Source organism: Syngnathus typhle, linkage group LG1 (assembly GCF_033458585.1).
Source record: "Syngnathus typhle isolate RoL2023-S1 ecotype Sweden linkage group LG1, RoL_Styp_1.0, whole genome shotgun sequence".
Classification (NCBI taxonomy): Eukaryota; Metazoa; Chordata; class Actinopteri; order Syngnathiformes; family Syngnathidae; genus Syngnathus; species Syngnathus typhle.
In genome coordinates, this window is record NC_083738.1 from 21,211,106 (window position 1) to 21,235,377 (window position 24,272).

The following is a 24,272-nucleotide window of genomic DNA, read 5'->3' on the forward strand; positions in this document are numbered from 1 at the left end:
TCTAGTTTTGCGAGACTTTATTAACAGTTTATATCACATCTCAGAACACAAATATATTTACAGTACAAATGTTACTTAGGGGCAGGCTGATAGTAACTGCTGGGTGGGCTTTTTTTATTCACAAAGGACTTGATTGTCAGAGGCCAAGGTAAAGACAAACTTAAAAAAAAAACAGTTAACAGCAACATTAAAAATTCTAAACCTCTAAGGCACAGTGCTATCTAGAAACTAAACGGAAAGCCATTTGAGTATTTATTCCACATCCTGAAACAATGTATTAGTGCGCTCTTGGTCCTTACTAGTAAGTCAACTCCAAGTAACAAGTGAAGCTAAACCGTACACTAGTTGACAAGTGTGTGCTACCCGTGCTACCTTCTTAACATTCACTATTAGTACTAGTCTGGCAAAACTGTGCTACTGGTGTGTGAAAATGTTGTACCGTCATGAGGAAAGGTAAAAAAAAAAAAAATACTAGTAACTTACTAGTATTTTTTTTTTACTAGTAGTAAGACACTAGGTAGACACTACGATGCTAGCCTGCTCTTTGACCTCACTGACGTATTGAGACAACTCAGCAATTCAAATAATCTATTTTTTCTTTATTTTTTCTACTGCTAATGCTACTTTTGGCCTAGTAGTACATGATTAAACCTTAAACTATTGACTGCAAGCACCACTACAAGGCACTGTAGTAGCCTCCTTATCAAGCATATGAAATAAAAGGTGGTTGTAGCACACAGATGTCTACTAGTTTTTCCTCAGTAGGAACATGTACTTTGTCCCAATAGTATGCCAGTGTTGTTATAAGGTCAAAGAGAATATCATTGTCAAGGATATGGAAATAAACAGCTCACTATGTACACATGTATATGTATTCTCTGATCAAGGGGAAGACAATGTCAGCCTCCCTCCAGCAGGAAGCGCTGACGAGCAGAGGCGCCAACAGAGACCGTCCTGGATGTGTCATGCAGCGCCGAACATGAAAAAGGTCACGCGACGTGCCCTGACAAATGTAGCGACGACAAAAACACGGAGGACGGCTTGATGGCAAAAGTATTGGATTCTTAAAGCCCACTCAGGTCCTTAAATTGGGTTGGTGAGAGGGTGTGAACACCAAACACAACCCCCGTCGACAAATTCAAGATTTTAACCGCAGAATCGGCTGAAGGCTCAAAGTTGGAGGCCGCTTTCAGAGTCGCTACTCGGCCAATATCATGGCTTCATTAGCCTAACACTGACTTCATATACAAACACTTAAATATGTATATGCAGAACTGTATATTCATATATAAACAGCCAGGTGTCATTAAATAAAAAAAACAGCTGAAATACGATATTTCACAAAAAAGTTTAGCAGCTAGCGTGTGCAGACAACAAGACAACTGAACAGAGCAATGTGACAGTTAAAAGATGGAAAGCTTCCTGAATATTTGTTACTTTTTTGGGGGTGAAATGAACAGACTGCCGTAAACTAGAAGCATCTTGTTAGTAAACAGAAGCTCCATATAAAAATGTACACAATTTTCAATCGAGCCAACTACGTCCTGAACAGCAACAGTTACGAGTTGTTACAGAAACTTACGCATGCCTGCTGTGCCCCCTGGTGGCCAAAAACAGACTGCAAGGCAGGGCGTCTAAAGCCATGACAGCCATTTATGTATGGAAAGCTGATTGAACATTATTTCTACCACGAGAACACTAGTAAATGGATCATGGCTATCTGATAATGCAATAGCACTCACTTGGAGGACGAGTGAGCGCTCGCTCGTCTTTCTACTTGTGCACTAAAATGTCTTTACAATTGAGGACAAGGCACATACTAGTACATAAACCTAAACATACTCCACAAAGACATGTCATACTAGTTGGGCTTGGTAAGTGTTACGAGTGCAGCACAGTTTACTAATAATGTTTAATTGGGTATCGGTAGATCAAAATTGTCAGGACAAGTGGGAAGAAATGTTTACAAGTACGTATGAGAGGAGCACAAAAGTAAATGAACCTTAAGTTGGCTGATTAGGGTATTCAATAAATGTTCAAACAGCTTTCCATACTTCCCACATAACAGCGCATGTGCGATCCCGCTTTTGTAACTCCACACCCAAAATATAGTTGTGACAAAAAACAACAAGAATAAAACACGGGTAAGGCCATAATTATCAGACGCTGCCAAAAAAGCAGCAGTCGGTCAAGTAAATTTAGAAGAGCCACGGGCCAAAATCCCAGAGAGACAGGACGTCTTTAACGTCATTGCACAGCGAAAACGCTCCCGTACAAGAAGCGTACGTCTCCAAACGACAAATAATAAGGAAGCCAAAATTAATTCATAAATTACAACAGCAAACCCCTGACAAAGACACACAAAGAAATGCTTTAAAAACATCTGCGACACCACAAGGAAGAAGACAACGAAGTAGACCTGACACGAGGAGGAGGAGGAACGTGGAATTTCCCTGAAGCTTTGGTCATCTTGTCGATGAGACGCTTAAGCACTTGGGGCGAGCAAGGTCTTTACATTTCACCTTGGCCTCCTCCCACCGGAATAAATTGGAAGGGGAAGCTGTTTAGAAACTTTTCAGCTGAGCTCAGGAAGTTGAGTGTAACAGTGGGGGGGCTTTGAGGTGGGTGCAGCATCAAATCTCTGAAAATAGATGAGAAGAGAGCAGTGTGCCGTTTAAAATCATTTGGACTCGACACTTGATCATAACGTCAGTTCTTCCAGGTGTCAACATCTGAAAGGTTCTCCGAGGACAAAACTAGCAAACTTGAGCAAAGAGAACAATGTGAACAAAATATAAGCGACTGGTGAAATAGCTAGACGATGACGAGAAAGACGATGGGTTATTGGAACTGAACTATGATGGCTTGAGATGAGTCACTTCCATCAAGCAGACAGGAATACTCTGCTCACCTGAAAGAGCCTCTATGGCTTGACTGGAGGAATGCAGCGAGTTCACGGGGCTTCCTTTGGTCCCGTCCGTCCCATCACAGTTAATCAGGACCGGGCTACAATCTTCAGCCCCGATGAGGGCGTGAGTCTTGGCGTTACGGTCCATGAGCTCCTCGAAGCTCCACTGGTTGGACTTCCCGCCCAGGCCCGGCACCAGCTCCACTTTGGCCGAGTCCTGCTCGTTCAGGAACTCCGAGCCTTCCGCCAGCCGGCTCTTTTGAACTAGACTGGAGAGAGGTAGGCCAGTGTGATTAACTGTAAGTTAATCATTTTAAACCGAGTCAATTCGTGAATAAATTGATCAAGGCTTTCTAATTCGGTGTTAATGATAATTTAAATGGACTAAAAGGGAGCTAAACAAACAAACCCAGGACGTGGACAACGAACAATGCTGTCTTGTGGAATGTTTGGTCATGAGTTAGGCTAGTTAACGGAGCTTGCTTGCATTCCAATGATTAAATCCACTGCCTACACGGGTTACGTGAAAGCGAGTGCTCCAATCGATCCGCCGTTAAGCGTTACAGATTTAAAAAGGCTTTGTAGGGTTGGAGAATGAACTAACTGAAAGTTCTGGTGAGCATGAGATGTTCCGAACATCAACAATGCTGTGATTCAGTGGGGATATCAGAATGTGTCAAGGCCGCCGTCGTACCTGACTGCCTGAGTCTCGTCCGAGGCGTTGTTGTTCTCCTTGTCGTCCGCTTCCCCTCTTCCGTTCAGGCAACCCACGGGTTCTTCTCTTTGTGGCACTCCATCGCCACAGCCGTGCATCTCCATGGCAAGGTCGCCCATTTGGCTTTCACCTATAAAAGAAAGGCACCAGATTCATAGTAAACAAATGTGTAAACAAATGTTCACCTGTTTTAGTCAACTGATGTGACATTTATTTAGAAATATAATCCCGTCGCTTTTCTATTCTGATACAGATTTGGGATGTTTTCTTGTATGTCCAACATAAAATGAATTCATCACAGTTTTGCTAACTCGAGGCCCGGACAACGTTTTGCAGGAGAACTTAAGAACATGTGTCTGCCAAATGTATTGATCTGCTTCCGGTTGTTTTCAACCTTGTACTACGGCGATGAATAAACTGTGATATTGTTTCCAATTTCAAGATTGACTTAGCGTGCTGCAGGGTGGACTTTGGACACCAGAAAGTGGTACTAATGAGAACATACTCTTTGCATCAAAGGGGTCCATTCCATCTTCATTGTCATCCTGATCCTTGTCGTCATCCCTCTGCATAAGAGTGACAACACATGTAAATGACTATTTTGTCAAGGTCCCTACTAGAGTGTCATCAATTTCCCACCTTAAAGTCATTTCCATCTCCTTTCCTAGTCCTCTTCATTATTTCTTCAATTCTCTGAAACACCAGATAGTTTTTTTTCTCTTTATATCACATGTGGAATTTCTACCGTGTGGATGATGTTCTGCAGTGATTACCTTCTTCCTTTCCATCCGCTCTTGTTGGTTCTGCTGCATGATGCGGTCGCGCTCCTGGCGGACCCTCTCGGCCTCCTCTAGGGCCTTGGCCTCGGCCTCCTCCCGCTCCTTCTGCAGTTCCGCCTGCTTCAGAGCCTCCTCGGCCTCCAGTCGCTCCCTCTCTTCCTCTGCTCTTAGGGCCTCCTCCTCTTCCTTCACTTTTCTTTCCTCCGCCAGCTTCTTTTCCTCCTCTTGGCGCTTCAGCCGGGCCTCCTCTGCCAGGCGCTCCTCCTCTTCTTTCCTGAGCCTTCAAGAGCAAACCAAAGAGCTTTACCCTTCCCTTTCATACTTACATTTGAGAAGAGGAAAGAAGACACTGATGATGCTCCACATGAGGCAATATTAAAACTGCTCACTTCTCCTCTTCCTCCCGCTGTATTCTGAGCTGCTCATCTTTCTCTTTCTGCTCACGCATCTGTCTGCGGTGCTCCGCCAAGAGCTTGGCTGCCTCAGCAGCAGAATTGGTTCCAGCCTTAGAATCTGAAAGGGAGGAAAGACAAAAAACGTAGGGTGAATGATTTCTGCTTTAACATTATAGTTGCAGTCCAGTGTTTCCCACACTTTATTCAGCCAATTTGCACTAGCTAAATGTCCCAGCACAGTCCCCTCAAAAAATGTCACAGTAAATAGAAGTCAAATTTCTTTTTCACAATTTACTAAATTCCACATCGAGTTGAGTCTGATTTCAGGGCATGATTCTGCTGAACTTTGTCAAAGACATTGCACTGGTTTGTATGTTGCAAATGCTTATCCATAATATAAAAAGCTTAGCAGAGATGATCTAAATGCATTACACACTTCTCAAAGTTTATGGTCATCACATGTCAAGTTTTTTCCCCCCCCTTTCCGATGCTATGATTTCAAATCAAGAGCGTTCAGAAGTCAACCAAACATTACAGCAGCATGAATCTAACTTCCCAGGTCTGAATAAAATAAAAATAACTTTGTACCTTAGAGTAAAGGTGACATTGGAACCTGAGGATTTTGTTAACATCTTCAGAGTCAAAGGTTAAATTCATTTGGAAGCAGCATATTTTATTCATGTTATCTTTAGTGACATTTTTGTTCTTATGGAATAAACCAATCGGGAATTTTTCTATGTATTTGCATAGTTTGACTGTTGAGTGAATTTTGAGAAATAAATCTTTCATTGTACAGCATGAGACCAATTCAATTTCATTTGCCTAGGACTCAGAGAGCTATTTGAAATGATGACCCTGTATATTGCAAAGCACAACTCTGTCCAGATGGCGGCAGCATCAACAACTCTAATGTGGGACGGGAAGTGACAGCAGCTGGGATTTGCTGGAGCTGCTCCACTGAGATTGACTGCCACATCACTGTACACCAGACGCAAACAAAAGTACACAATGGCCGGGAAATGGGCTGGCAATCAATGGCAATGAATACAAACGTGGTTTTATGCTTCTGTTTGTTAAGAATTATCTTAAGTGGAATTCCAACTTGATAACAATAAACAGACATAATAGCGTTATACTGTGGGCTCGATGCCAGGATGCTCACCGTCTTTCTCTTTGGATTTGCTAGAGTCGGACGACTGTGCCAAGCCAGGCTGTAAGGGTAGCAACATGTCCTTTGAGCGGGAGTCCCTCTTTCGCAGGGTAGGGGGCCCTGGCGGGGTCAGAGCTGGTTTCTGGATTGGAGGGGGTTTAGCAGATGACGGCTGAGGGGATGGGGTGCTTTGCTTCGCTGCTGGGGAGGGTGGGCGCGCCTTTGAATTTTGCCTGTCAGAAGAAACCATGCTCATTGGATGCTCTGTTAAGTGAAAATGAATGTCTTCAAACTTTGGCACTACAGTATTGTTAATAACACTGCAGGGTTTAAATGATAAAAAAAAAAATTGGCCAAGTACACAAAACAAGACTTCAAATACATCAACACTGAAGCTCTTGTCTCCACTTATACATACATTCAGGTGGTGTCCGCTAATTACACTGAAAGCACGCCACGCTCAACTGTCCATCAAATATCACTCGAATTTTCCAGAGTCAATTCATTTTGCAAGGTCTCTCGGAAAAGGCGGCGTGAACATAACATCTGCTTATCTTCTTACTTTGAAGCTGCTGGAGAAGGAGTCCGCTTTGGAGATGGTTTTGGGGCGGGGGATGGTGAGCGGGTGCGTCCCACGGGGATGGACGGGGAGGGCGGGCGCTGTCGCCCGGATGAGGTAGACGTTTTTTCCTGCTTGGTCTGTTTCCCCCACACACACACCGAGAAGAAAAAATAATTCATGGCAATATGGATTACAGTACATCAGCTCAAGACTTTCACACAGCCACATATACTTGAACTCGAGAATGGTGTCATTTTATGCCACTCTGAAAATTGAGCTAGATTTGTCACAAAAGGCGTTTATAACTAGTCTGCTCTTATAATGAAATGTGTTAAGCTCTTGTTACAAGCTTTGGATAAGATACCATCTTGGCAAATATTAGTTTCCGAGTTTGCGACAAAACACCGTTGTAAAAGGAAAGCCATTCAAAACTCAATTATGACCTTCAAATCTTGTAAAAACTTTCTTCGCGACATGTGCTGACATAAAGAAGCTTGAACATAATACACAAAAATATCATTTAAAGCATTATGGAGTATTAACCACAACATTCTTATGATTTATCCATACAGCACAGTGACCAAGAGATGGAAAGTCAAGCAGCCCCAGGCTCAGGCTGTAGTCTGCTTGGCATGACCCGATCTGTCCATAATCAGGCCACAAGTTTGTCTCACGCCATGTCAACGGGTCCTTTCACAGCCTCACAGAGTGTCGACTAAAAGGTCAACGAGTGACAGACGTCGGTTCCTAGTACCGGTAGATAGTATCATGCTCAGGCCAGTACCAGCAGAAACAAAACATTTGCATGCACCTAATGCACTTTGACTGGCAAAAGTCTTATCTACTTACTTTTGCATAAAACTACGGCAGGCTCAAGCTCGTCGTAAACCATCGGTTAGATAATCTTGTGTAGGCTAATACTGGAGAATTTTCACATAATGCCCTGCTCTCTTCTCCTTTCTGCCCAATCAGTACTTTTCCACTATCAAGCCCATGAACACTATGTTGCTGCTGTTACTGTCTCCACAGTTGCGGACTAATCGACTCACAGTAAATGTATCAATCTTTTTTAAAGGGAAGTTGTGACACTCCTGGGTAAACACCATATTATTCTTTTCATGCTGCAAACTGGTTGAGTAATTAGCCCGCGGAAAAGCTAGTTGCACCTAAGCAACGTACTCCATTTTGATTAACTAGATTAAATGTCCATTTCACACAACTAATTGATTTATGGTCAATTAACAGCTGGTTATGCATTAGTATTGCCATTACTGCTTTCATTACCATGTGCACTACATATCTCATTCAAAGACTCTCTACCCTTAATTCCCCAAACAAATTGTTTGAGGCAGATATGCATCCCTCGGTTATTCTAATCTTAGAAAAAAAATGCTTCCATTTCATACAAATCTTGGTTGATTGGATATATGTAATAAAAGGTGAATGAGATTTCGTTTGACTTTTAGCAGATGTTCTCACCAGTGAGGGGTCGAGGGCTCCGTCTGCCGACACGGAGGTGGTCATGCCGTTCTTCTGTCGGTCGATGCTGCGACTGCGCAGTGGCCCGCGGGGCGGGTGGATGGGGTTGGCGGAGGCTGAGCAAGGACACAGGTGACACTCTGGTAAAGGACACAATCATCGGCAGGGCCAGGCAAGTACAACCAGCGGGAAGGGAGATAAGCAGGCCAGGTTGGCCAGCACAAAGGTGTAAAGAAAAAAAAATGGGGGAATGGGGTAGAAGAAAAATTTGATACAAGGAGAGATAGTGAGAAGGGGGAAAGGATGAAAGGGGATGATTCAAAAGCAGGAAATCATTTTTAAGGGGGTAAAAAATACATTTCATTTTGTTAGATGTAGCACCGAAGCAAACAGCAGTTTCAATTTTTGTTCACGCGGGAAACCTCGCACCTCAAAAACCAAGCAAACTCAAAATTTAGAATAGAAGGCAAATAATAACACACAACCTTTCCAATATTAGAATATTAGTGTCCAATAAATGAACAAAGATACAGTTTTTGACTGTCACAATTATCTGGTATGTGTTGAGAAAAGCTCAAAGATCAAATACTACGTACAGCTTTACTTCATTCAATGACCATGTAACACAAGACATTAATAAAATCAATAAATAGAATCTAAAGTTTGGGCATTATGGATAATCCATTGTGTTTCCTTTTGGTGTGTGCAATTTGGCCACCGGGGGTTAAAAAATTCCAAACTCAAACCTCACAGCTACTGTAAGTGACTGAGTAAACTGCAGCGAAATGTCACTTTTTGTATAGGATAATGAATATATACAGAGTTATATTGTCTCACTACATGTTTTGATGCGCCATTTCTGTTTAAATGTATAATGCTGAGAAGGGGGCAACAGACACCAATACTATTTTTTTGCAGTCAGTGTTGTTGTTTTTTTTGTTGTCGGCTAACTACTTTACTACGTCAGATAGAGAGATTAGTCGTGATAATCCGGCAACCTTGACGACTCTCGCTGCCAAAGCCCAGTCAAAAGTGTCCTCTGTGATTCTGTATCTATGACAAGCATGCAAATCCTGCACACTGTGCTGCTGCTGCACTACTTCGGGTGGGTCACGTTTCCACTGGGACCATACATAGCGCACAATCCATAAGTGCTGCTAATGGGTTTTCTAATGGCTGGTCAATAAACGCCACACCCAAAAAGATACACAGCTTCAATTTCTTGCATAGATCGTACTTTCGAGTATTATTGAAGTGTCGGGCTGCATTTAGGTAGCCACATAGAAGAGTATATCTTGGTATCTGATCGGCATGAGCCCCATTTACTACAACGACAGTATATTGTACAGTAAAAAGCCACTTGGCACCGTCTCTGATCATGGTGCCAGGACACCTGCACAACAGTTTCATTCTGACACAACAAGAACCTGTAAGCAGCTTAAAGAAAATCTCCCAGGATAGACCCAGAAGCTCCTCAGATGCCGAGAAATGCAGCCGGTGGAGGGATGCCTGATCGGCTAAAGCCATGGCACACTACAACTGCGGCCAACTGTAGCTATATATGTTCACGGTGTCAAAGTCGGTCTCACTGAAATGCGATACCATTGGTAACTATGAGTAATGCTGCATTTCCGTTGCGCAGCGGCTCAGTGAAACAAACGCACACGCTGATCTGGGATATGTTCAGTTTTCCAATTTTAAACAGTCTCGCGAAAACCAAGCTGCATTGAATATGCAATGTACACACAATGAATAAATCAGAGAGGAAAAATACGTTTTTGTCTAATTGTGAATTTCCACAGCACGAAAGCCATGGTGAACTAGGGGCCCCCTACAGCTACTGTACCTTACATTGGGAAAGAGACACAAGAGAGATGAGCTAGAAACCATCCGCTGTCAGACTGCTATGTGAGAAGAGGGGGTTACCTGGAGCATTGGTTCCTTCAGGGGAAAGGGCGGCAGCACTCTTGCTCCTAGCTAGTGAGGCCTGGGTGGGAGTGAGCAGGCGACTAATGACCCCTCCATCCGCAGCGCAAGTCGGTTGCTTGCGAGCTACGTGGCGAGCCCACCGAAAAATGAAACCCAAAAGAAGAGAAAAGGACAAAATAGGACGGGGGGGGGGGGGGGTTAGGTCGAGAATAGCAGCAGAGAATGACAAAAAAGGGGTAAAGCGGGAGTGGGGGGAGGGGGGAAGCGTCAGTTAGATAAGCCACCATGTGATTTAACCATCAGGAGAGAATCAACAACACATGCAGCAATAGGTTATGTCTCAATAGTCTCACAGAGCTTTTGACTTCCGCTGGGAGTCAATGAAATCATTTCATGAGAATAACGAGGCAAGTTATGCCATGGAAGAGTACTGAGACAGACCACTGATTGTCTAAGTTGGATCACTCGACAATGTGGTCAAATCAATGGTTCCTTAAGGCAGTGGGAGGTGTGCTGATGGGAAAAGAGAAAACATTGGACCATTAGTGAACAGCAAACAAATATTCTTTCAGGCAAGAGAGAGGGGGAGTGTATAAGACTGCAGACTACAGGTGACCCAATAAGTGCTTGAACTTCGACTGTGAAAATATTTCGAGTGTCCATTAAGTTAACTGCCATGGAAGTTTAGCAATCCCTGTTGAGGGTAGTGTTGATTCGCTTTGGATTTGAAAACAGCACAGCTTTGGAATAAACGCTAAAGATGGTGGCTTGTCATGTCAATTACAGTCACTTTGACAAGTTCCGGCACCTCAGCTCAAACGGAGTATGTTTAAGTATGGTGTAATTACATTAGCTCCTTTTCTCAGTTTTGGGGTCACAAACCATTGTTTTTGGTGAACCCAAAGAATGAAACTAAAGAATAAAATTACGAAGAAAACCGTTTCCCTGATGAAAGAAGAGAGCCTTCTTAGTAGGTCAGTCACAAAGCTCTAAAACTGCTAGCAATACGAGGAACTCTGCTTTGAAAAGAGCAGCCAGTGAATGAGTTAACCGCAACTCCACTGAACATAAACGTTTTGGCATGGTAACTAATGTGGCCTCGCATCTCTAAGAACCAAAGTCTTTCTCACTGACTGTGCTACGAAAGTACAAATCACGCCAGAGTGAGTTTGTTATCATCTAACGTACTCCCTCATTGGTCCGCGAGTGGCGGATTCGCACGTCTCAGTCGAGTTTCTTACTAAACTGTCATCTGGTACTGACGTGTGCTATTTACATTTTAAGTGCTCGCAGGTTGCTACTACGCATCAAGGTATTAAGAGGCTAGAAGAACGGTGATAAGGACTGAAGTGGCGCTCCAGTAAATCGCAGATTGCAGTCAAGGTCGAGTGATCCTATTTTAGATCGAGCACCAAATCGTACATCCTGTGTGTACCCGGATTAACCTCCTCAATGATACGTGGACGACACCATCCGCCTGATTAATGATCACGAAGCTGATTCCTAATCCAAAGCATACTTTGAGCAGCCCTGCTAAGAAACAAATCAAAAGAATAAATGAGTGTTCCGCCAATGGAGACTGCGGCGTCTAAAGGACAAACAGAAGCTTTGGTGATTAATACACAGACTGCACACTGGCACTCTTGAAGGGATTTGGGTGCTCTTGTGGGTGCTATGATGGGATGGCACTGATGCACAAGCATAGCATCTTAAATCCTGCTAGGAAGATGTCATCTGTGAGGGAGGGAGAACACAATGTACACTTTGTGACAAAACAAAAACAATACATGCTGTTAGTGGCAACATACAACAAGACCATTGCTGGCCTTGACAATTGCAAAAATGACAATGAAGGTTAGTTGCCAGTGTGCGCAGCGCAAAAAAAAAAAATCTGGTTATAAGGGAAAGCATTTAACGTTAGAGGCAAATCACAGACAAGAGCGTGTTGAAAATTTGAGCAGTTGCCCAAAATGTTAGTCAGGATTGTGTGTGTGAGCTTTGAGGGGGGGAAAAGGAAATGAGATTACATCAAGCTGAAAATAATGTAGGCCCCACAACCAGATACTTCAAAGATGCATAAGATGAAGATATGTCCCCTCAAAATTTCTTAAATTCAGAACCAGCAAGCTGTTAACGTCACTCACATGCCAGTTACTCCCCGGGAGGGGGGAAAAAAAAAAAAAGGCCAGATGGAAGCATGAAAAAAAAAAAAAAAAAAAAAAAATACAATCGACTGATTATCCCATGCTAGCCACCTTGATTGTCTGACGTCCCCTTAGCAGCCTTGGCAGGAGTCTGCGCTCTGCCCACACTTACTCGTGTGAGGGATGAACTCCTCGTCTTCATGGAAGCACCTACGGAGCGCAGGGGTCACGGCCCAGAGACACAGGGAGAGAGTCAACAAGAACATCCCCGCGGAGAGACTTTCCAACGGGTCATGTGCAGTTCTGGTCTGTGAATGATTCGGCAAGCGTCACGGCAGCTGATGCCTAACTGGTGATCTTCATCAAAAGTCAGACGTTCGCTGAGGCACACATAGGCGCCATTGTAAACCGTTCTAAGACCAAGACATGGGAGGGGCCAAAAAAAAATGATAAGCTTGGCCTTTCAAAGCTGCCGATAAAAATATGCTTAATATCCTTGAGAAGTCTTTATCGTACTGAATGAATTCTTCTAGAATCAACACCCTGTTGCAAATCAATGACACATTTTTTTGTGATACTATTAAAACACATAGCATGAAAAATATTTGGGTTTTGTTCTCCTGCTTCAGGAAATAAAATAAACTGATCAAGCCCAGTGATAAGTAGAGAAATGGACCGTTGCACAGAGCGGCGACTATGCACCTGTCGACTCCGCCTGCAGCTTTTTGCCTCCCTCCTTAGCAGCACTGTCTTTCCGAGGCAAACGGTTACAAGACACACTCCTGGATTTTATACCTAAGAGACAGTGATGACAACACAATGGTGAATTCCACCCCACGTTACCTAATGAATGGTACCCAAGTCCAACCACGTGTGTGGACAGCAAGGAAAAGTCAAGTAATTAAATTAAACAATTATCTCGTTGTCTGCCCCAGTGAGGCTGCGTGCAAAGGCCGAGATAAGGCTAGACCTGAGGTCAGGGGTCATGCTAGGCACCTGGGACGATGCCTGGGTTTCATTTTCAATCACCATTTGGATTTCAGGACATTAACAAGAAATCTAAAATACCACTTGATCTTTCTTACGCCTACACATAACTTTGACATAATGACATTTAAAATGCAACAGCAACAGCTTTTCTTTTTAGGGAATGAGGGAAGGAAATAAATCAAGCCTGTCAATTTGGGGGGGAAATGAAGGCTGCAGTTTGAAATCCAAACTATTACAAACCCCCGGGAGCGAGTGATTGTTCAAACATATGATTGGTCATGACGTCTACTTGCCAGAAGATGTGCAGCCCGGTTTGTTCACAGACTAGATAAGTGGAAGTCAGACTTCTTGTCTTCTAACATGCTCTGTTGAGAAAACCTAATAATAACCCCATCATGTACAACCACCTCTGCGTTTCATTATCTTCATTTGAAGTTGGATAGCCACGTTTGCACATTCAAAATTAAAGACAAATTGTGGCAAGCCTTTGCCGGCCACATGAAACGACATGGCAGGGCGAAATAGGACCGCCGGCCTCTGGTTTGACACCATTCAAAAATAATATATGTAGCATGAAACAAAGTACTACTGGGAGGAGAGGTTAGAAAGAAGGGTGGGGGTGCGGTGGGGGTCAAGAGGTGACTTACTTTTGTCAGGGGTTTTGACGAGGGTGGCAGAGGACGAGGATAGGCGTTTGGTGATGCTAGCCTCTGACGGCTGTTTGAGGTTGGTGATGGATGTGGAGCGCTTGTCTACGAGTCAGGGAGGAGGAAGAAGGGAGGAATTACACTACAGAACGCTCCCAAAGGAGGCGCACACAGTGGAAGGACACTAAAGGGATACTTGACAACACCCGTTTCAGATAACACCACAGGCACCTCCTGCTAGCTAATGAGATCCTGTACAAATTGGTAACCAAAACCATCTGCCTTTACAAACATACGAGTTGAGTTCTTACTGACATTGTTAGAGACGCTCATTTGACGATACGTTTATTTTTGCAGGTGTGGTTTGCATACAGAGAAGCACTTGTGTTATTTTGTTCAGTTTGTTATCGTCGCAAAGGCAGACTTTTAGCTACAGGTCAGGTCTTGTAGAGAATCTCATTTGACTGTCTTATGACCTAGTTGGGATTTTCAAAGGCACTATTGACACTTTAGACAAATGAACATGATGCCGTTTCATGCTTTCTTTTTGCAACAACCACCATGTGCTTTCGCGTCATGCGGTGAAGTGAGTAGAGCAAACCGCATAGCCGCAACATGGCGTGCCGTGATCTGAACCCAACATTATTAGTTCAGCCTTGCATTTGACTGGGCTTCCATGCAAAGTAGCCCCGATGACCTGGCCCTGCCCCAAAGTGTGAATGAGTCCAAGACAGAGAGAGGTTTCCTCTATTTAACAGTCGGTGTTAGGCTGCAAAAGAAGATGTGTGAGGAAGAGAAGGTACCGTACACTATCACCCAATATGTGCCGCCCATGCTACAGATTTTAACTGGCGGGCAAATCACAAACAAAACCTTGAGCGTTCCTGGGTGGCTTTTCTGGCGAAGCAGGGGAGATTGCTATAGCTACTGGAGATGAGGCGCCGGCGTCCGAGTCTCCTGTAGGGAGAGAAAGCTCTCAGCGGGGAAGTGAGGAGTGCTGACGCCACTTCTTGGCACAAGGAGAGGAATGGCCGGCGGCCATCAAGGCTTTCATTGACGGTGTCACAAGTCACAATATGAACATCATATGAACACTGAAGGGATAAAGTCAAAATCATGTGAAGGCAGGTTTTAGTTTGTAGAATGGGACGCTACACATTCAGAGTGCAAGGGATGAAGGGTTTGGAGATAAATTTCAGGGTCCAGTTGTTCAATGTTGTAGCACTTTTTGTGCAACTTACCATTCAGCAAATTTCAGAAAAGGTTTTTGAGTGGTTCAAATCATTTCAGGGTGACATTTGCCAACTCATTTTGTTCTCAAAGGAACATGGCCACTGAGCCTCGAGTGTCACTCCATTACCAGGTTGCCACAGAGAGACTGAAAGGGACGCAAGAAGTTTTACACCTGATGCTAAGAGTGCACAATCGGTGAGTGTGAGTGAACACGCGATTCAAGACTCCCTATTTGGGATCTTAGTAAATCCCAGACCCGGTGTGCGGGCCACAACAGCTGGAGGTGTGGCATCAATGTGATAAATAATGTTTGATTGGCCCAAAACAAACAAAGCGGCCATTACCTGCTCGTCCATCCGAGTCTGTTGACAATCCTCCCCAGGACCACCTCTTCTGTCTCTGGTCGGCCCGCTGGCTTCGCTCTAACGTTCGTCTCATCACTGCCTCATAATGCTCCTGCCGCATTCATAAAAAAAAAAAAAGGGGGGGCGTTGTTTCTCTATTTGCTTCATGGTCACGGGAATAATCACTATTAAGAGCGAGATTCTAGGCGCACAGGCCTCCTCCGTTGACTACCTTCTCCTCTTCCTGTTTCTGCTTCCTCTTCTCCTCCACGGCCTGACGCTTCTGCTCCTCTTTCCGTCGCTGCTCCGCGGCCTTCTTGTGACGTTCCTCCTGCTGACGCTCCACTTGCATTTTGGCCTTGCGCTCACGCTCCATGATCTGAGTGTCACGCAAAGCTGATGACAAAGACAGACAGAGAAAGGGGCATTTTAAATTTACAATTTCCTTTAAAAAAGAAAAATCGGTATTGTAGAGATATATACAAATCCAGTGCCATAGTTTGTAAATCGTCCAGCATCATCTAGAACAGCCATTCAGTAACCGCAACCACTCCAGTGTGATTGTGTAGAAGTATGCAAAAGTCACTAAGGGGTTTCCGAGCCTCCTCTGGTATGAAAATCAGCATAACGTCTGTGTGTCAGGAGGTCCAGGGTCTGACTTACATGGTCTAAGCAGCTGCGCGCAAGCGTTACATCGCCAAGGCGCAACTGGACTCTTGTGGAATGGAAACATGTTCTAACAAAAAACAACTAGCGCTTGTCTTGGAGGACATTAGGTCCGGTCAGTAATTGGCTGATTCGGCGTGCAAATAAAACATCTCCTTCAATGCCAATATGCATCACCGCCTGCTTTCTTGACAATCATGCCACGTTTTTCCAGTCGACTGCGTCGCTCGTAGAGCAGCGGGCTTGACTTTATGCAAGTGGCACAGAAATGCTTGCATTTTACCACAAGATGAAGCAGATCTGAGTAAATGTCTCCTTGCCTTGTTGCCTGTCAGCCTCCTCTCGTCTCTCCTTTGCTACCCGCAGTCGATCGTCCACTCGAAGGGTGGCGCCGTCGAGGACTGCAAACACGTGCGTCAACGCGGTCAAAAGAGGTGCGCAGATGGAGGCTGCGGCGGCTTACGCTGACATAATACAGCAACAGCTTTGCATCAAGGTGTGAGTCCTGGTAGGGGGCTGTCATTAATGAGATTGTCAAATAATAAAGTGATGACTCGGGGGCTCCCTGCAGTAAGCCCTGCAGAGCAGGGGGGCGGCGTTTGGATAGTTTGGTGGCTAACGGTTCACACTGAGCTAAAGCGGTGTCTGGGTGAGGAGTGGGTTACCTGGCCGAGGGCCGTGAGGTTTGGCTGCTGTGTTTGCAGACGGTGCTGGACTCACGGCCTGGCTGCGCCGCTCCTCGGCTTGGGCCTGCGCAGCTGCAGCTGGACAGGAGAAAGCACACAATTTACAGCAGAGATTTTTGGAGTCCCCTTTATTTCTTACTATCCACTCAAGCACCTTCCATTTTGTCGAGCGTAATTTGCACTGGGCGGTATAACTGCGTATTTTTCGAGTAAGAGGAGAGACCCCGATTGGAGGAGAAAAAAGGACAAATGATGTAATCAAGTCTGATGAGAGTGTCTTTTCAATTTTCTCTGAGCTTTGTTTGCATAGTCATGACGTCTCTGGTGTGGAGCCACTCTGGTTATGAAGCAGAACAATCCGGCTATTCAAGCCGGCAGACCCAGCCCATGGCCCACTCTTCGGACTGCATTCAACACGCTCAGTGAGCAAGACGCTGGCAAATGAGAGCCAATGTGTGCGCTCTGCAGTCACAACCTTGTACAGTCACATTTTAGGTGAAAAACTGAATAGTCAAACGCTTCAAAATAGAGTATGTGGATTATTTGACTAACCCTTACACTGGAATAAGGGTCAGAAATGTTCTTTTTAAATGCCTTGTCGGTATGGTTACCTGCTTTTTTTCACCAAGCAATTCATGTCACAGTATTTCTAACAGAAATTATTTCCTGGAAATCAAGTCCTGGATTTGTGCTGAACATTGGAGGTTCAAGTGTGCAATCTACAGATAACATTTCACAAAATTGGACCGCCGCCTCATTTGACGGCTTACGTAAGCCGCGGCGTCAAAGTTGTTTGCAGAATTTGCCGCATTTGAATTTGAGAGTATGACTTGGGATTCGACGACGCTGCAAAACATCTGAGACCGACAATTTTCTGCCGTTTTTCATATTTTGAATGGCACTTTCCTATCAACCAAGAGAAAGTGATGCACAGCAGATGTAGTAGGAAGGAAACAGCATATGATCACGCTGCATCAGCTAGGTCCTCACTGCATTTCTCGGCAGTGCGCTCTCAGCACTACTGAATTGCTGACGAGTAGGCAAATCAGACCTTCTGTCATGTGATAGGAAAAGTAGGCTGCATCAAATCTCACTCATTCGGTCATTCATTCAGTCAGATTCTACTGTGGCAATGACTAAGATGTATTTTGTGCTGACAAAATTCAACTAGTCAATTTCTATTTCTTGAGGAAAAAGCATTAGAGAAGTTCAGCAAAACTAATTCACTTGCAGCTGCTGTCAAAGTAGGGCTTCCCAAACTATCAAGTTTTAAATCAGATTGTAAAAACCATACTGGTAAATACTAGGGGTGTAAATCGCAGGTTTTGTAACGATACGATATCCTATCGATACAAAGAACCACGATACGATATTTGCAGATATCTTAAAGCCTGCTGTGATTCATTCACGATACATCACGATATAGTGCTCTACGATCGATATAGAACAATATCCTGATTTATAACAATTCATACGCAAAATCAACAAGGTACTGCAAACTCTTTATTTAGGAAATTACAAAGTGCTTCCAAACGAATGACTTGAAGCCTAAAGGGAAGCAAATTTCCTCGTCTTCTTGGACACTAGCCATAGCACCAGCCCAGGAGCCGCGTAGTTGTCGGCTCCCCTTTCACGTGCCTGCTCCGCTCACAACACAACGTGCCGCGCACTGCTCCCGGAAAGAGGAAGCAAGCAACAATGAACTGGATTTCAAAATAAAGTCGCGTCTAATGTCCGACGTCAAAAACGGGCGATATGGGTCGATGTTTACGTTTGGCATGGATGCCAACAAATCGTAGAGCATTATATCGATGAATCGATGTGTATCAATGAATCGTTACACCTCTAGTAAATACATTGTTCAAGTGCGAGGTGCCTTAATGCATTTCTCGCTCTCATAATTGTGACAAGCCAAGATTCACCCAATCTTTAGCTTCACCTCAAATGCTGTACAATGCAATACCGCCATCTACTGGAATCTGTTCATTAATGCAGTGGTTTAAGTTAAAGTTACATACTCACAATTTCACAATATGGGCGAGGCCCTCTTGGCATGCCAACCCATTGCAAACATACTTGACAAATATATTTGTCAGTGGTTTCTAGTTGGCAAACCTGTCCATTGCAGAAAATGGGTTCCAAAAAACTTGTTTACGATAACCTTCCATGATAAATGCAGCAACAAGACTCTCGATCGACTCTTTCGGACAATATGATGCAATGTTCACTGAAGAGATGTGCGAAACATGAGCCAAGAACTTGCCCATATTGAAAGAGCCAGCCCACTGTCCTAAAGGAGATCATTTGCAGGGAGAAAACAGAGCACAGATCACATAATGACTCATTCAAGATATTCTCGTTTTATTCATAAAGATAAGATCAATCAATAGATGCTAAACAGCAAGGCTACTGTTGCCAGGCGATATGCCGAGTGTGGATGAAAAGAGGATGTGGACTTAGACAAGGTGACTCATCATGGCTACATTAAGACGTCACAATGGACGGAGCAAGTTGCCTTACGATCACGCACCTTGTATTTGAAATGTTACAACTACACTGACCATCGAGTACAAGTTGTTTCGCTCCCAAACATGCACATAGATGTGCAACTTGTTTTGTTATTTATATTATTCATTCACTGCAATGGAAACAACAAAGCAGTTTCCAGAGATGCGGAAAGCTTCTGCTATTCCCATTTCAACGCTCTCCACTGAGTAAGACCAACATCACTCACCAAGAGCGTCACCGCCTTCTAAAGCCAAGCACACTCAAAGTTATAGTTGCCACAGTAGCTTGTGAGGATGGTGACCTTAAATCGACCTCCCTCAAAAAAAAAAAAAAAATACAGGCTGCACGACGGCAGTAAGCAAAGCCCCTCAACTCGGTAAGAAATTCTCTGCGCCAAAGCAACTTTGTTTTCGCTTTGGCCTGGGCAGCTTCTGTCGTGACACTGAATCAACAAGAAAATATAAGCGCGGAGAAAGTCGCCATGGAGTGAAAACAACATTCATGTGCTAATTGAAGTGCTCTGATTAGACTGCGGAAGAGGGTCTCAAGAGAGCCAGGTGTGCTCATAGAAATGACGAGCCAATCACAGACGGCGCTCAGCGAGACATCCCTGAGGAGATTTGCTGCATGTGAACAATCAACAGTGGCCCCCGTGTCAACACATCCTGCCTAAAACGTATTACAGGGCATTTTAAAGAGGTGAGCAACATTCATTTGTCTGACCACCAATCAGTCCGGTCGGGAGCTGTGTGCAAATTATGGCAAGCACAGCTCCGTGGGGGCTTGTCATTAAGTTGAGGAAGAGGAAGCAGGCCAGCCCGCGTAAAACGACCGCTCCGATTCTAGCGCTAATCAGGCGCGACTTCTCTAAATTGCAGGATGGGGCAGCCTCTCAAACTAACACCACGTTGGTTGGTGCATCCCCAAACCGCTTTTCACGTTAAATGTCTCGAGCAGGAGTCGCATTATTGTTTAGCCACCGACAAGTATAAATGATACATTTTGTGGACAAGACAGACACTTTGCCGGAGGATGGTCACCTAGAATGTGCCAAGCATTGTAAGTTTCGCCTCGCAGTATCCCATCATGGCCGGCTTAACGACAATTGATGCCTGCGCAGTCCCACGCGGCCGCGCACATGCCCACTTTTAAACACATTGCCAGATCTTGGACAGGATTACTCCACCTTGTCATGCAAAGGTATAAGCTCGGGCTATTTGCAGTGCGTCCTGGCACGGGGAGTCTTCCAGATGGACCTCATTCAATCTCACTCAGTCCTTTATCTGTCGTTTCCCATTGAGACTGGACGAACAATTTCTGTCAGGCTGACTTTGACGTAAAAGTCGGAAATCTTTATAACGACCTAAGCTTGGCTGAGAACATTAGACATTGTGCTGCTATTCAAATTGTTTATGTGACCTTCCCCTGCGACTTTACATAAATGCACAGGAAGGAAAGGGCGCTAAGCGGAGAGAAAGACAACAAATCACAGTGAAACTGAAGCCGCTCCTCCTGTGGTAGTTGAATCCAACCATTGCAAGAAATGCCTCTCATGCTTTTAATAATTTGGCAGGACCTGACAACCTTGCAGCGGTGCGAACCCATCATTTCCACCAGCTAGCTTTTCTCCTTGCCTGCATTCTTGTGGAAATCGCCATGCTTGTGAGCGAGATTCCTGGCATTGCTGTGCGACTTCGAAGGTCCAACGCTTTTAAGCGAGTCAAATCAGTCTGCTTTTGGAGAACAAAATTGATTATTAAAATCAGTTTATGATCAAATCCATTTATTCTTGTGCACTTTCAATTTGGAAAAAAAATCTATCCTGTTTTGGAATTAAAACTTGACTGGGCTTTTCCTTTCAAGGGTTGCCACAGCGAGTGATTAGAAAATTGAAAAATTAATTAATCGTTAAAATAATCGTTAATTGCAACCCTCGTGAATTTAAGAGTTTGAAATGATAGGGTATATATTTTGGGGATGTCGCCATTTGTAGCGGGTTTACTGTATTTTCATGAAACCACAAATCTGGGCAGACAAATATTCCAGTATGAAAGCACTGGATGGAAAACTGAAGGGGGAAACAGGAAGACCATCAGCACTAAATGTGACCACTTGTTGCCAGGAGTAACACCCGCCTACGCCCACGCCGGGTATGCATTCGGCCCCCGTTCCCACTCATGTCTGCGTAAAACACTGAAAAAACTGTCAGCTGCCCCCAAGTCAAAACAAAATGTGTATTCATGCCCCTGCACAGACTGAAACTCCACAGATGCAGTCATTTTGACAACGCACACCCTTATCACGGCATCAGCTCTTCATGCAAACTGTCTGCATGTGTGGCACTGATGGTTGATTGAAAAATTCAGGTCAGACATTGTTATGGTAACCCTGCAGAGATAAAGGGAGGGGGGGTTATGCCATATGTCAACAACATACACTTGCCACCAAAGGGCATGACGAGAAATGGGCACAGTTAACAAACTTACAAGCAGAGAATCAAGTCATTAACCCTCTTTCAATGGACATTATTTTTTGAAGAGCTACAAATAGGAGCAACTTAAAGCCAAAAGCACACATGACAAGTAACTCTAAACTCTTCTTGATGCGCTAACGTAGCTAAAACGTCGGCTAAATGCCAGGAAGTCATAACATGTTGACTTACTTTGTCTCGATTAAAGTTGAGAAGTAATCGCGAAATGTATGATAACAAGGTTTACGGATAAAAAAAAAAAATCGCCGAATAAACGTCAACCCGGTCCGGCGAGGAAGATAACGTTATAACTTCAGTTTAGCATTAGCCCTCAATGCTATTAAGCTGAGTTAAGTTCCCCTTGGGGATACGACCTTAAACTGTAACTTTGTCGTGTAATATTGATGACATATGCATTGCTAAGGTGGAAAAGTGTTGTATTTTGCAGTCCGATAAAACGGCGAGGAGAGCTAACGTTACTAGCCCTGGGTTGGTGAAGGAGGTGGGGGGGAGATGACCGCGTTGCAGCCCGTTCAATTCACCGCCAAAAAGAACAACCCGCTCGAGCAAAGTCATTGTCGTTTAACATGTCCTCACCCATTTGACTCCGCAAGCCTTTTAGAGTCACGGTGCCCTCCGCCATTCCTATAAGTTTACTCCCAAGTGCGTTTCTTCTTTCTTTTCTAGAACGGGGGTGAGCAACACATCGCGGCCGACCGGTAGCGAGCTGGCAGGCAGGGAGGCAGTCGTCAAGCTGGGACCGGACACCAGGGAGACGTGGACGTCAAAGAGCAGCGATTAAATCAAGAGCAACACCGAGTATCGTTTCCGGGAAAAAGAAGTTCGTAGAAGCCGAGAAAAGTGGTTCTCGAACTTTAAAAAAAAGGCACATGTTTTATTTCTGTGATATATTCAAATGTATTAATCTAACTTTATCACAATTTGGACGCTACCACTTTGCTTGAAAATAAAAACGGTGCTTAAATAATGAATCCATCCATTCATCCATCTTTGTTTCATTTTCATTTTTAATGTTGCTCATAAAGTTTTTTTATGTGCACTTTCTTATCAGATTTAATGCAAATGTATTGTACTACAAAGTTTTTGTATTTGTACTTAAGTAATGTTTACTGTATTCCATTGATATTGTTTTTGTTTTTTTTTTTGCATACATATGAGTAAGATCGGAGTTACATACAAATGCAACAATAAGTGGATCAATGTATTGTTACAACTGCAAATGAAACCTACACGTATTCACAGTAGATTAAATGTTTGATTATTAAATACGCTCGTGGCAATAATTTACTTTTGAAGGGGGAAAAAGTATAATAAGTAAAAAAGCAAAAATAATCTCAACAATCGTTATACAGGAAACCCGCATAGAGCTGGATTCTTTCATTCTGCTAATAATCAATCATGTGAGGGGCGGGACAGAGTAACAGAACTTTCATAAGAGTCAAGCGCGCCCCCTACTGTAAATGTTGGGTCACTACTTCCTAAACGGTTTACTTAATTCTCCAAGTACCACCATCGACACCATCAACAATAAAACATAGTTGGCCGAAGAAGGCAATATTTCGATAAGAAGACCTGAAAATATTTCGTAGTATTGTAAATCACTGTGACATTACATCAATTGGAGGAAAGGAAATGCACATGATGATTCCATTAAAATGCATTGCACATGAAATTCAAATAAAGATGTACTAGAATGCAAATATGAAGAACAAACAGTTTTTAAAAATTAAATGTAAATGTACTGTACAAAAAAAAGTCTGAAAAATATGTCACAGTATGCCCTTGCAATTGTTTTTTTAATCATTTATACTACAAACAATAAACTGAATTTGAAAGTCATGAAAATGTTTGATCCAATACAACTAATGCTTAGCTAAGGAAAAAAGAAAACATTTGGTGAAAAAAATATTTGCAAGATTAAATGAAGTAAAGAAGATTTGTGATTTCCATATAGATTGCCTACCAAAATGAAAACAACAAATCTATTTTTTTTTTAAAGAAAGCACTAAGTATGAGTGGACCTCATAAACCCCTGTGGCAGGCCATATCTGGCACCCGGACCTTGAGTTTGACACCTGTGCACGAGAGGGTGCCATCACACTAGTGATACTAGTACAACACTGGAAATCACAGGCTTAAATCGATGACTATCAATGAGGGCGAGGGGTAATTTGTACAACATCAAACAAGGTATTAAATATATAAACAGTTGATGAGGTCTGACTTTTATAGAACTATGTGCATTTAATTAAGTCACAACTAGCAAGTAATGCCTCTGACTTGTCACACTATATCAATTGAGGCGATACAAGAAGTAGAAACCTTACCCGGATTGAAGAATCTGCAGATGTTAAGAATACAAGAAAAGCTCCCTGTCCGATGAAGAACTCCTCGGAATGAGAGAACATCACAATATCTCATTGCACTTATGTTTTCGCTGCCTCACCATGAACACTATCGCCTCTGTTCTGGTCCGTCTCACATGCTTTCGCCACAGGGTATTTTCATCTGTTTGACACGGTAAACAGGATGCTAAAACGCATGTGGGACTCTAGTTCTAGTTGGTTTTGTCGAAGCATAGAACTCCAAAGCAATAGGTGTGCCTTTTTTAATCCATCTGTGAACAAAAGTGCACCAGAAACAGCA

The 24,272-nt window shown here is 43.6% G+C and overlaps 1 protein-coding gene across 15 annotated transcripts; it reads right to left on the reverse strand.

Annotated features, from left to right (window-relative positions):
* On the reverse strand, positions 1-24,062 carry map7d3 (MAP7 domain containing 3). Of its 15 annotated transcripts, none has more exons than XM_061271850.1 (20): positions 23,954-24,062; positions 16,607-16,705; positions 16,262-16,342; positions 15,508-15,671; positions 15,276-15,387; positions 14,572-14,655; positions 13,699-13,803; positions 12,764-12,856; positions 12,173-12,271; positions 9,915-10,040; positions 7,989-8,104; positions 6,510-6,646; positions 5,960-6,180; positions 4,792-4,915; positions 4,397-4,682; positions 4,263-4,316; positions 4,129-4,189; positions 3,603-3,753; positions 2,912-3,177; positions 1-2,641 (listed from the first exon to the last, which is right to left on the reverse strand). In XM_061271850.1, exons 1-20 carry the CDS (start codon positions 24,045-24,047, stop codon positions 2,634-2,636), a joined length of 2,481 nt encoding a protein of 826 aa, XP_061127834.1. In that variant the 5' UTR covers positions 24,048-24,062; the 3' UTR covers positions 1-2,633. The 15 variants fall into 15 exon arrangements, with proteins under 15 accessions (XP_061127834.1, XP_061127847.1, XP_061127858.1 ...); XM_061271863.1 differs by lacking the exon at positions 23,954-24,062 and adding an exon at positions 22,203-22,389; XM_061271874.1 differs by lacking the exon at positions 16,262-16,342.
* Positions 24,063-24,272: the final 210 nt, after the last annotated feature.

Coding starts and splice junctions, on each gene's coding strand:
- map7d3 (XM_061271850.1), bottom strand. CDS start 24,047: ATGAGATATTGTGATGTTCTCTCATTCCGAGGAGTTCTTCATCGGACA. Junction 16,706..23,953: donor CTGCAGATTCTTCAATCCGG/GTAAGGTTTCTA, acceptor TCTCCTGTCCAG/CTGCAGCTGCGCAGGCCCAA. Junction 4,190..4,262: donor GAGATGGAAATGACTTTAAG/GTGGGAAATTGA, acceptor ACTCTTATGCAG/AGGGATGACGACAAGGATCA.